Source organism: Larus michahellis, chromosome 5 (assembly GCF_964199755.1).
Source record: "Larus michahellis chromosome 5, bLarMic1.1, whole genome shotgun sequence".
Classification (NCBI taxonomy): domain Eukaryota; kingdom Metazoa; phylum Chordata; class Aves; order Charadriiformes; family Laridae; genus Larus; species Larus michahellis.
Genome location: NC_133900.1, coordinates 14554536 through 14568276, shown reverse-complemented (window position 1 = coordinate 14568276; position 13741 = coordinate 14554536). Strand labels below are relative to the sequence as shown.

Genomic DNA, 13741 nt, shown 5'->3' with positions numbered 1-13741 from the left:
GCAAGGTTCTTGCTGAGTTCCCTGTAGCCTTCTGCTATGTCAAGGAACTATCCAGACCCTTGGGAACCCAACTCTAATATTTTTTTTCCTCTGGCTACAGGCTTCTTTGAAATTCTGTTCTGTGCAAAAAATGCCACCTAATATAAGTGGCATAAACACTCCAGGGCTTGTTTATTACAGTTTACTGGATAACTGTTCCCTTTGCCCTTGTCCCCACTAGTTTATCAGCTATGACTCCTGCTCATGGTCAGACCCAATGTGTCTCCTGTGGTTTGTGAACTGGGAGCAATTGAGAACTGGGAGTGCTGGTGGCAGGCTGCTTTGGCTGAAATCTTGTATTTCTGAGTATAGGCAGGTTTCCACCACACCGTTGCCTAGCTTCTTGCCTCCCCTGACTTGGGACATGAGGGCTCTGAGTCTTCAGGCCAGCCAGCAGTCAGGGTCGTTTGAGCCTAAAGGCTTATTATCTCGGAACTGGGGAGTACTGGTTTCAGCCCCGGAATTAAAGGCATCTAGATTGTCATCTTAAAGCCAAGGAGTCTTAAATCTGTGTGTGCTCTTTTTGTGTGCTAGCTTTCAGCCTTTCAGAATTAAGTCGCCTTGGAAAGCTGCAAGTCCTGGAAGTTCATCCTTGCAGTCTCACTTCATGATGTATTCAGGGCTTGGAGTCCTTCTGTCCTCTGTAATAAGACAGCTATGACTCTTTATTCAGTAGCAGGCAGCAGTGGAAAATTTAGGAAGCATTATGGCTGTTTTAGCTAGCCTGCTGCTGACCCTGCAGAGCATGTGGTGTTCAGCAAATACTGTCTTCTGGTGTCTCAGCTGTAAGATTGCAGTACTGCAACTTTGCAAAATCTGAATTTTGAAACTTTAAACTGATCTTGGAAAATTACGGTGGAGTGAATAATAAGTTGCCTTAATTCCATATGCAGAATCATATAGGTTCTGTTAATAAAAAGAGCTTGCAGATAAGGAAGGGGTACTAAGTCATTATTTATGTGGCTTGATTCCTCTTCCAAAATCATAAAAAGCTTACAGATAACCAGGGGATCAGATAGATAGATTACAGCCATTTTCTCGTGTTGTAAAACTTCCGTATTCCCGGTAAGCAATGTAGGAGGATATCTCCCACTTCCTTTCAAGCTATGTGGTTGCCAAGTGCTGTATGAACTATCAGTTCCTATCTGTGGGTTGAAGCCTTTGTACAAAACCCTCCAAAGCCTTGATCTCAGGAATATGAGAAAACAGCTTGACGTGAGATTCTGCAGATGTTCTGGCACAGGGCTGTGATGGCTGCTTTTGCCTCACCCTGCAGTTTTTTGATATCTCTCTGAATCCTCACGTATGGGAGCACCCTCGTTTTGTGCCTTTAGAAGGCAGAAGGTGTGTCCATGTCTTCTGGGTCTGTGCTGGGCCATTCCCTGTCAGCAGTAATTAGGAGGCACTTCCGTTGGCTGTGATGAGTGTGGTAGTGCCGGCATGTGCTCTGGTCTCAGCCCCGGTGCCTTTGCCCTCTGTCCCCTCGCTGCAGTGGTCATCAGTTCTTGCTCCGGGCAAGCTGCCTCTGACCAAGTGACTTACCTCTCCATGGTGTGGAGGTGTTGCTTGGGGTAGTGGCATGTGCTCTCACAGAGCTGTTTAGGTGCCACCCTGCCAGCAAACTTTTTGTGCCAGTGGTCACCCCTAAAGCTTTCTTTGCCTAATACTTGCCTCTCAATCGGTAGCCTTCAAGAGTTTTGTTCTCCACCTGTTAGCAGGAGAAGCTAAGTCTTGATGTGAGGAAGTGGCTTGCCCAAAGGAAATGCTGTGTCTCCTGAGCAGCAGCCCAGCGCCCTCCATGACAGTACTCCTTCTGCCAACGGGGCTTTACAGGCTTAGGTATGGCAGGAAAAAATTGCACTGATAACCAATTCAGTTGCAGTCAGTAGACTTCTTTGGATTAAAACAGTTCCGAGAGTGGAGCTTTTAGACTTCGTTGGTGAAATGACTGTCCTCTGAAAGGTGGCTGACCTCCAACCACGGTAAGGTTTTACAGGCTTAGGTATGGCAGGAAAAAAATGCACTGATAACCAATTCAGTTGCTGTCAGTAGACTTCTTTGGGTTGAAACGCTCTTGAAATGGAGCTTTTAGACTTCATTGGTGAACCGACTGTTGTCTGGAAGGTGGTTGGTCTCCAACCATGATAACATGTGATACCTGTTCCAAGTGTCCCTGCTGGTTCAGGGGAAAGTTAGTGCTCTTAATGCCTGGTCTTCAGTGGAACCAAGAATTGTTCCTTTGGTTCTGTAGAGTAATTGTCTGGATGAAAACATTTGTGAAAGAAAGAGACCACGCAAATGCCTTCATCGTTGTATGTCAATAGCTTTAGTCTTCCACAAGTATAGTTTTTAATAGTGGTGAAATTGTACCCTGTTCTAGGATTACATTGGGGTGTAGTTGAAAGCAGTTCAAGTTTTTAGTGTAGGCAAGCTCAAACTTGTACCTCAGATGTCAGTAAAGGCCTTGGTCAACCTAGATCCGTGCACGAACATAAAGTTTCATTTACCTGATCTTAGGAGGGTCCCTATAAGTTTGTATTTGTCTGTAAATCGTAATTGCTAAAGAGTCTCATTTTCGTGTGTGTAAGCTGCAGGCGCATCTCTAAACACTGTGATCTTGGCTCCTTCCATTTGTAAAGGGTCTGACGAGTTCATGTGGCTTGGCAAATACCACAGTGCTGCCAGGGAGTGTCTGCTGCAACGTGGTAGTGCAGCTGCTGCTCACTGTCGCAGGGACCAGGAGCAGACCGGTTTTTGTGTCATCTGAAGTCCAGTCCTGGTTTTCAGAAGGCCACTAATGGCACGCCGTAATTAAACAACATTTCATTGGACAGTGGAAATCTGGCAAATCTTGATGTTTGTTTCTGGGTTGTATAAACTTGGCTTGGAAAGCTGTATCATCTTTAAACACTTTCTCTGTCCAGAATGGTAGTTGTGAATTGCAGGACACTTCATGAAATTTAACGTGTATCTCACTCTGCCTCTTGACATTTTAAAGATCTGATGAAGACACAGTGTATTAAAGGTCATTTAAAGGCAAAACCCATCTTCTTAGTTTTTGCGATTAAGACAAAAAAGAGGAAAGCTAGAGGAATCCTTTTAAAAAAGCATGCATCTCATGAAATGCATTGAAATGTCTTCAATATTGGCAAACTGAAGAGGCAATTCTTAATTCGAGTGTATAAATGGTGAATGGGGGACTAATCAGTGAAAAGCATTAATTATTTATTTTAACAGTGTTCCTTTTCGGCTTTAATTTTCAGCAGTTTATTCTGCTTTGCTGAGGCTTGACCTAATAATGCGTTTATTAATGAATAAGTAGTTTTTCCTTCTCGTTTTTTTTGTCTTTTGCTTTAGTGAAACATTCTGCTTTAAAGCTGGGGATCTTGAGCTGTAATTTAACATCTTTACTTAATCTCTGATAAATGAGGTCTGGGTCACAGTCTTTAGAAGTGGTTTAATGCAGCTGACGTAAGTGTATTGGTGCATGCTCTTGGTAAAATGAATCATTTGTAGGAGCAGTGGCTTGCATAAGCTGAGCATAACTGGAGTGCATTTGGTGGGGTTCCCTCCTTAAAATTACCCCATTGGAGCACTGCTCTGGCTGGGGCTGACAAACCCCTTTCTCAGTCCATGCAGTCTGTGCTAGGCTGTACTGGTCTGTAACGACAAAACACGTCTTGCATTTTATGAGCTTTACTCAAAAAATGTTGATGCCTGAGTGGTGATGGGCATTTTTCTTTTTGTTTTTAAAGGTTTTCCTTTATGCTGCAAATGTATGTTTTAACTACATTAAAAAAAAATAATTAAAAAAATCCCTGACAGTGACACATCAGTAAATTTTCCCGATCTCACCTGTGAAGGAAGTTCCTCCCGCCCTGTGCTGATGAATTGGAGGGAAATGCTTTTTTCAGCTGATAAAAAGAAATAAAATTCCGTGCCCTTCCCAAAGGAGGAATTCAACAATTGGACAAGTGGCGTGGGACCATGTGTTGGTTTGTAAAAGGATATAGTTTGTAAAGATGTTTCCTTTGATGCCTGTGATGAATATGGATGTGTTTCCGTTGGAGAGGGTTTTGATTAAATTATGCAATTAGAGCTGACCAGACAGATCTAAATATAGGAAGAGGTTTCAGTTATCCTGCCTTTGTGTGTATTAACACACCCACACAGATGTGTGTTTGTTATTGTTGTAAACAACACCTGTTTTCTAAAGACAGTTCAAAAAGTCAGGAAAGGGAATGGTCTTTGTGGAAAAAGGGAGTTATGCTGGAGTTTTATGATGAAAGGGAAAAAAACCACCCTGTTCTCCACAGCTTTTTGACCTTTTAGAAAAGGACTTCCGACTTACTTTAATAGACTAGTCATGGCATCTTTGTTGATATCCCATGTTCACAAAACCGTAGCCAGTGCTCCAAACTGGTCTACAGGTTGTTCTGTGTTTTTCAGGACTTGGCCTGTGTCATCTAACAATGCTGACTGAGCTCCTTGCACGCTCCTGTACTCCTAAGTGCTCCTACTGCCTGGTGGGACAACATATAGGGTTTAAATACCCCACAGCACAAGTGAAGTGGATAAACCTGCCCTGGAGATGCACAATGAAATACCTACTGTGGTGGCTGGTAGTTCATTCTGTCTCTTGACATCTGTTTGTTTGGATAATTTTTTTCTTTGTTTTGTCTTAATTTGAGGATTTCTTAAGAGGCATTCAGCTTGAAGAGAGTGTGAAAAATGGAGAGTCCCCTCTTCTAGAAAAAAAACCACGTCATGAACACCATTCTGGCAAATTTTGTGGTTCACAGCATTGTATTCATCTTGTAAATTATTTTAGTGAAGTTCATAGTTTTGTAATCCCATTTGTGTCAGAGTTTTGACTGAATCATCAAATTACAGTTCCTTCCTGACTTCAGTTAAAATATTAAGTTTCAGTTTTAGAGATAATATTTGATAACGCATCCAATTCGGTCCAACTGCTTGCTGACACCAGAAGGGATTTGTCCACACCTTGGTGTACGTTTTGATGTGTCCTACTTGTACTAGCCCTGGTGTGCAGCAGGCTTATCCACCTTCCTGACCAAGTAACTTGGCACACTTGGTGTTAGTTTTTCCCTCTAGTCTTGGCAAATCAGATCAGCGTGGTGAGGAGACCGGCAAGAATTAAAGGAAGAGCTGGCAGTTTGTGACTTTGTGGAGTCTCACATGCATCTGAAGGCAGGAATGAGTAAAATTCAGCAGTGCAAGCTAGAAATTTATCATTGTTTCTCAATTCTGGTGAAAACTGCACGATTTGAGGATCTGGTCATCGTTTAAGAGGCTGTATGTGTTAGTGTTTCATGTAAACAAGGAGGAGCTGTGCTTTAATGAAGGTGCACATAAGACTGGCAAGATGTGGTGTTCAAATTTGTTTTCAGGACTACAGTCTTTACTATGTCAAAACAGTTGCAAAGGCATTGAGAAGAAGTGTTTGTGATCAGAAAAGGGGCAATTTTAATTGTTGATGCATTAAAACAGGGAAAGCACCTTTGTTGTGTTCTTTTCTCACAATTATGTATTTGCTTACAAAGATTTGTTTTGCATTTTAATTGGATTGTAACACAGGATTCAGTTTCTAATGTATATGGAAACTGTGTATTTTCTCTGGAAAAGCAACAGTGAAGTTATCGTAAGTCTTTCAAATCTAGTAACTTCAATTTGAGAAGGCAAAGTACAAATCCAGAAAACCCGTAAGAATTTGCTATTGTTTTACTCTTGGGAGACTTCAAGGGCAAGGATCAGTGCCTTGTCTGCCAGAAGCTGGGTGGGTAGGCGAGTGGAGGAAAAGCTGCGGTTCATTGTAGAAGCTGGCTGGACACTGTCTGCTTGGTTTGAACTGTGGTGAGCATTGGGAAGGAGCTGGCAGATGTTGATAGTATAAGGTTATTTCTTCGTGCTTCAGAGTGACTGAGCAGTGGTGGTTTTGTTGTTTGGGTCACTGTTGCCCTCTTCCCCTCCATCAATAAAGCACACATTGGCCCTATCGTCTCATTTTGAGCAAGTGGTGAATCTGTTCTTTGGTCCTCAGGTCACACTCAGAACTCATGGATTTGGTTTGGTTTATCAAATAAGTTAGAAGTTCTACAAGTCCTTCTAAAGGCAAATATTACTACCCTGTTAAGAACAGCTAGGTATTTCTTACAAGAAACTGTATGGGCTGCTGTTACGGTTAGCTGGGGTGCTGTCAGCACCTGCTCTTTTCGTGATGCTCTGGTTCTCCTACCATCTGCTGAACTAAAGGGCGCACGTAGGCATCTAAAAGGATTGTCTCTGTTGGCTGAGCAATGATATATGGGCAGTTTCCTTGGAAGGGCAATCCCTCAGCCAAATAGCATGAGCAGGGGTCCTAGAGGAGGTTTCACAGACTGGGTGTTTTGGTCTGTCTCAGGATCCAAGACAGCGGTTACTTTGCAGAACAGGCTGGAATTATCCTTCTTGCCCTCGCTGTCCCAAAGTAAGGGAGTCTAATGCAGCATCAGGAAAAAAGCTACCTTCTCCTGTTAAGTATATTGAAGTATGTTTAACACCAGTGTGCTCCTCTTTCCTCGAACAATAAGATATGTATCAGAAATTAACACAGGATTGCATATTTAAGTGTTTTTTTTTTTAATTCTGTCTACCATGCCAAGAAGACATACAAAAGAGTTAATCTTTTTATCTTCTTTCTCCTTGTCCTTTTCAGAAATACAAGGGAAGCCAAGTCAGGTTCTGTATAAACTCTCTAATGAGTTCTACAGCACTTTGAAATGAAACTTGCTTTCTTCTCGCATGTGTATTGTAGTGCCACTGAGGCTTCTACCGGATTTCCATGCATTTTTCCAAGATGAGCAAGATCTGATCTTCTACCATAAGAAAGTGCAAAGAAAGAACTCTGATTAAAAACAGAGTAATTCAGCAGAAGACTCTGGACTTTTTGTTTTAAAAGTCACATAACTTGAAGAAAGAAATCGGAACTTCTTGCTGCTTGCTCCAAGAATAGGGAGCCAGAGGAAGTTAGTGCACAATCTGTTGTAACACATTCTAGCATTACAGCTGCTTAGACTGCATGCGTTTTAGTAATACATGGAAATCGTTCCTGCAGGAGTAACATGACAGCTCCTGGGCTTCTATGCCAAAATCTGGTCTTGTTTCTTTTTTTAAAAAAGGTCTAAATATTGTACTGAGTACATGACTTGCTGAAAAGACGTGTCTTTGAGAGAAGGTAAATTACTAAACATTTTTAAAGAAGAAAATTAAAATCTCTCTGCTTGATATTTCTTTATATTGTCAATAAGTAATGGATGCTGGGAGGAGGTGCATCGAATAAAATAAGATAAATTGAGTTTTAAAAATGTAATCAAACACTAGACAGTTTTCTCCATTAACAATTATGTTGATTCTCTTCACTGTGGTTCCTGCCCCATTTTATGTCTAACTGTGCCAAGCATGTATTAAAAATATTTAATAGGATCCTTTTTGCCTGCATCACTGAGCCTGTAATACAAACAATGAAATTAGTAGAAGAGTTAGAGCCGCCTCTTGTTTGCCTGAAACTTGACTAGGAGTTGTTTCACTTCTCCCCCCTGGGAGAGAGTCATCTAATTGTCCTAACCCTTTCTCCACCCACCAAAAACAGTCATTTATGCAAAGTGGGGCAGTTTCCTATGGGATCTCCTGTGGGAATTCGAAAACAGTCTCATTGAATATTTCACTGTCTGCTTAGTGTTGCTGACAGAGTAACTATCTCTTCTTTGAGGGCTAGGAAAATAGAACTTCACTCTTAGGCATTTTGCCTAAATACGTTTAAATAGTAGGCTGGCTCAACAGCTATATATATAACACTCACTTATTTTTTTATAGGTTTCTCACAAGCTGTGTGCAGGTTTGTATGTTGGTCCAAAGGTTACACAAAAGACAGCAGCAGTGAAGGAAGACAAATAAAGCAGCATTGGGATTTAAAAGAAGTTTGTTGATTTCAACTCATCCATCAGCAGACAGAATGCATAATAAAAAGTGCCTGGGTTTTGATGTGTAAAGAGTGGCTGATAAGTGGGTAACAACTCAATTTCCTTTAAACTGATTCCAGGCTGCCTTTTGGAGAGTGTCCTGTTGCTTGGCCTGGGTTTCTGTCTCACCCTTACCTCGTGAATAAACGTACCCTTCAAGGGCTGGTGGCCACTCAGCTATTGGAAATTCTAACTCCTACTTTCCCAGAAGGGCACGTATATTTGGGGAAGAAAGATGCAGACTGTGTCATCTGCTGACTCGTGGTTTAATCTTTATTTTGCACTTCCAGCTGATAAGACCACTTTGTGCAAAAGTAATACAGGAAATGATGTACTGCAAAAACCAAGAGTGGCAGAAAGGGAAACGGAATGTACTGGCAAGGGCTCAGCGCTGTGAACACGCTCTCTGCTTCTTGGAAACTAAAATCTCCACCTACGCTGCTTTTTTTTTTTTTTTTTTTTTTTAAGCTTAATACTGGTATTGGAGCTTAGTGTGAGTAGTTATACAGCACCTGTGGGTTTTCTCCCCCATTTCTTTATCTTGTGGCTTGTTCAGGGCTTGGAGCGTGCTTAGACTTTGTTCAGGAAGGTAGGACTTTAGCAGGAGTCCCTGGGATAGAAGCTGGTGACAGGCTAGGTCCTGCTGAACTGTGCTACTTCGAAGCATATCTACAAGTACTGGACGTAATGCTACTCACCCTGCAGTTGTTGCTTCAGAGATGCCAGCTGTTAAGATAATACTTTTGATTGTGATGGTGAAATATGTTTTGGAGTGTATGGTTGTGAGAGTGGGACGTGTTTGTTGCAGCATTTGACCCAAAAACTTTGGAAAATCTGTTCCTGTGGTCTGACTACTCTGGGCTGCATTTGAATGTTGTCTTAGTCTTTGCAGAGCTTGTGTACTAGCTCGTGCTAGGGTTGTATTTTCAGGCACTGGTATAAACATACAGTCTGAATAGGGATTTTTTTTTTTTCTTCTTCACAGCAAGTAGGTTGGCCACTTATTTTTGAAATAGGTTGGTGGAAATGGGTCAGGCCTAGGTAGAACCATGTCTGCATTCATGATCAATGTTGAAAGAACTTTGGATTGAGACTTAGACTTTGTATTTTCTTTTTTGTTAGAACTTCAACTCAAGTCTTTTAAATATTTTTTGTTTAATTTGAATGGATGTGAAATAGAAAGCTTGACTTGATTAGTTAGTGATGTACCACTGGAACTTTAACTTTTGTGTGTGGAACTTATATCTTCTGTTTGAAAGATAACAGAAAAAAGATATTCAGAATATTGATTGAGATACAGACTATATATGAGTTGAGAATAACTCTGTTACTTACAAACACATTTTAAGCACAGGTACTGGGGTTCTGGTAGAACGTTTTTTAAATTAGCACAACATTTTAACAGAGCACTTTACACGGTGTCTAAGGATAAAGTATACCTGGGGTACAGTCAGTGACAGTAATGGAGTTTCCATTCACTTAACAATATAGCACATGCCCAGGTAACAAAATAAATTCTTAAATTTGCCCCAGGCTCATGCAAATCTTCCATTGCATTGACATTATTATTTCGAATACAATTCTTAGCATAAAAGGAATGGGAAGTACCACTATGAAGTGCAGGTAGACATGGTCTGTGTCTTAGTCCGTGATCATTATTCACATAAATGTAGTTCATGCATTCAGCCTAATAAAACTGAATCTTTGCAGTTAGATAATTGTTTTAGTGACAAATTAATTTGAATCAAGTGGATGGTTTTCAGCTTGAAGTACTTCAAGCACAGTGGTACACTATGAAACCATTACAATGCGTGATAGTTGAGTGTAAGTGTAGCATAGCATTTACGATTTACAATCTGCAATCTTTTCTTAGTATAACTATGAAATTCTGTCAGACAAGGGTGTGTTGACCTTCTATTCGGTGTGTGTATAGGTTGCTGGTTGGTTGGGTTTTTTGTGTCTTTCTGATGGCAACAAAAACATTCATATCCTTTTCCCTTTCCCCCTTCCTCTGCAACCTGTTGGTATCCAGTCCAGGATACATTTCCTGTCTGTCTTCATGGTCTGCTTGAAAATCAGTGGTTTAGTGCTCTTTGTCGTATTTTCCCCTCCCTGCCAGTGCAAGGTCTCTCCTACTTCCCCCAGCAGAGCCTTTTGCCTGCTCCCAGTCTGGGCAAGTAAGAAACTTGCTGCTCACAGCAGAGACTTCTTCATATGTGGAGCTCCTCCCCCTCTTCAGCCATCACTTCATCCCATTCCATGTCTCCCAATTCGAGGACCACTGTGCCGTCTAAAATCTTCTTATCAGGACTTCCTCATCCTTCCCACTCCTCCTTGTGTCCTTGAGTGCATCAGGCAGGCATTGCAATGGGAAGGGGCAGGATGTAATCAGTGAAGTTCATGATATCTTTCCCTCACAGTCTGCTTATGAGCTGTGAGGGCTTTTTGGTGGGGTGGGGAGATGGAGTTTTCTTTCTCCCGTGAGATGCGTGAGGGCAAGGATCTTTTTAGTTTCCTTTCTTCTTTTTTGGTTTGTTCCTCAAAATCAGTCAGAGGTGAAGCTGAGCTGTTTTTGTTTTGGATCATGGTATGCACAAGTCTAGTGCAGTGATTTTTGGAGCTGCATCACTGGCAGTTTGGAGAGGGCTGGGTAGCACAACGCTGTTGGGCATATTGTTTCCAGCTGCTTTCTGAAATAAATTAAATAAATGAAAAGCACTAGTGATCTTGCCCTGGTTCCTTGGGATGTTTTGCTGGTTAAGGTTGCAACAGCTGATAGGCAGAGGGGAGTGCCCTTCACACTTAACAGTGAAAGACGAATTCTCAAGGTCTGTTTTAGGCTAGATTTAATGTGAACTACATTGCTAATATAGGACCCTTGCCCTTTTGTGGAGTACGTGTGGGAATACAGCCATGTCATCTTGTGTTTTGGCTTTTTCTATTGAGCTTCTTATGGTACTGGGGCCATGCTTGGGCACTGAGCAGAAGTATTGTTTGAAGCTGGCAAATGCAGTTGCTGTCCCCCTTAGTGCATGGCACAAATATCACTGAGGCCACACAGCAAATTGGATGAGGGAACTGAGCTGCTGGGGAATTGTCCCACCACCTACCTCTACCCCTTGCCCTCTCTTCCCGCTAACCCCCCTTCCCCAATCTCTTTAGGTTTTGTTTGTGCTGTATCGCTATTTTCCAGGGTGATCACCTAATTTATTGAGGGCCCTTTCAGGGAGGGGGATATACAGGGTTCAGCAGCAGGCTCTGCTGCTTAAAAGTCTTCATCAGACGTGCCTTGTGTCCAGTTGTGGAGGCTGTGAACACTTTGTTGTTGGTTTTTTCGTTGTTGGCTGGGTTTTGGTCACACAACTCTTGAGGGCTGGGGGAGATGTTTTTAGCTGCTGTATGTTAATTTTTTTATTTTTTTTTTGTCCCTCTGATATTCTCCTGCAGGTTCTCGGTCGGAAGGGTTTAGAATGATGAGAAGGTCACGTTTGTCCAAGGGGGATGTCAGCACTGCCTTCCTGGGACTGGAGGACTGAAAAGGAGAAAGGACCAGAATTATTGGAGACTGGCTGCTTTTGCCTACTGACACAGTCTGCTGTACCCTGTTGGTGGTGGAAGAACAGGACATTCTCTCCTGCTTGGTTCTGTGGTATCACCACAGTGGTGTCACCATGAATGTGACAAGTTTATTCTCCTTCACCAGCCCAGCAGTGAAGAGGCTGTTGGGATGGAAGCAGGGGGACGAAGAAGAAAAATGGGCAGAGAAGGCTGTTGATGCATTAGTGAAAAAACTGAAGAAGAAAAAAGGTGCTATGGAGGAGCTGGAAAAAGCATTAAGCTGTCCTGGTCAGCCCAGTAACTGTGTCACAATTCCTCGTTCCTTGGACGGCAGGCTTCAGGTTTCACACCGGAAAGGGCTACCGCATGTAATTTACTGTAGAGTGTGGCGCTGGCCAGACCTGCAGAGCCATCACGAACTGAAACCACTGGAATGCTGCGAGTTTCCCTTTGGTTCAAAACAGAAGGAGGTTTGCATCAATCCCTACCACTACAAGCGGGTAGAGTCTCCTGGTAGGTTCTTCCTTGTTTGTACCTTTACACCTTATCTGAACAATGCAAAGCATGGCAATTAATCATGTGACTCATCAGCTTAAATAAGCAAAAGCGGCTGTTTGCACATGTCAGATTCTTCCTCAGCAGTTTATCTGGATGTAAGCATTAATTAGCAATTCTCCCTTTCACATGGTGCATGCTTCATTTGTGTAAACGTTTTATCACTATACTCATAGTCTTAGTATGTCCCTCAAGCTGCCGGTCCTGGTATCCCCTGGTTTTGTTGCTGACCGCTATCCCTCAATTAATTTGTTCTTTACTGAATTGTGCAGATTGGTGAATCTGTATGAAACATTGCAAGCTAACATAAAGGATTACTGCAGCCTGTGCGCGAAAACCATGCTGACATACTGTGGTCATGGTATTCTTGTTCTTCTTATTGCTATTTCCAAATTATTATCTCACTTCTATGACTTTTGTTTCTTCATCCCATAGAAGATAACAGTGTCTTTAGAATCTTCCACGATTTTGGCCTTTGAAAAGACCATGATTTTAGACAGGAGAATATAATCCCCTCAACTTAAAGCATTGAAAGCAATGCTTGGTTGTATGTGAAGTTTTACTGTCAACTGTTCTGTAAGTGCAGTTCGCTTACCTGTTACCCACTGCCCCACATTTAGGGTGCAACCCATTCTCTCTGTCTCCTCTTCAAAATCCAAAGCTCTTTTTGATAAATCTGTGCTTAATTTTACTTATCCAGGTTTATTACCAGGGAATACTTCCGTGAACTAAGATGATATGTGCTTGGATGTATCTACACTAGTCTCTTTCTACTTTTGAGGTAGTACAGGGACATCCGCAGAAATGCACTGCAGGTGTGGGTGGACTTCCCTGGTTTAAATTTGGGAATTTAACCCCAAATTTAGGGTAAGGCATTTCAAACTGTGAAGCTGTCTCTGCAGAGTGGCATGGACAGCTTAAGAACTACAGTGGAAATAAGGTTGTTGCAAGATTGTTTTTCTGTGGATGGAAACTGCATTTGTCTTGGGTCTGCAACACATAGTGCATATCTAGATGTTAAATATTTCCCTTTGGTGTGTTAGTATTAACTTGGAAATCATGTGAGTGGCAGAGGTAATGCCCGGGTATGTATTTATGCAGCAGAAGTTTGAAGAAAGGAACTCTGCACTGGAAAATCAGTTCTTTAAAAAAATTAATTTAAAAAAAAAAATTAAAATTCTTAACAATTCCATGTTAAGCAGAAGTGGAATAGTAAAATAGTTGTGTCCTTGTACTGCTAGCTGTCTGCATGCATCTGCACTTGCTTGCATTCGGTATTCCAAAGTACTTAAAATTAAGATTCCTGAAAGACATCTGTTTCTGTCAGATTTAGCAGCAGTTGGGCTCTTACTGTAATGTCAAATGACATGTTCTAACTCATATTGTCTTAATCTTGGAAATGACTTCTGAGTTTGGGAACTTTCTCATTTGGACCATTTATACTATATTTAAAAATAGGTATTTGTAAATGTCCTGTCACTGCAATGAGATATGCAAGATAAAAATAGAATAAAAATTCCAAAAGGTGTCTAACTGAAATGTACATTTCAGCTGAGTGCTGCTAAGTAGTT

The 13741-nt window shown here is 41.7% G+C and overlaps 1 protein-coding gene across 3 annotated transcripts in view; it reads left to right on the top strand.

Moving 5' to 3' along the window:
* The window catches only part of SMAD1 (SMAD family member 1), a 115304-nt gene that overhangs the window by 76339 nt on the left and 25224 nt on the right, over positions 1 to 13741 (top strand). For all 3 annotated transcript variants that reach the window (XM_074588883.1, XM_074588881.1, XM_074588882.1), the window contains one exon: positions 11505 to 12128. In XM_074588883.1, coding sequence (XP_074444984.1) covers positions 11729 to 12128 — 400 coding nt within the window. In that variant the 5' untranslated portion in view covers positions 11505 to 11728. The remainder of the gene's footprint in view (positions 1 to 11504; positions 12129 to 13741) is intronic.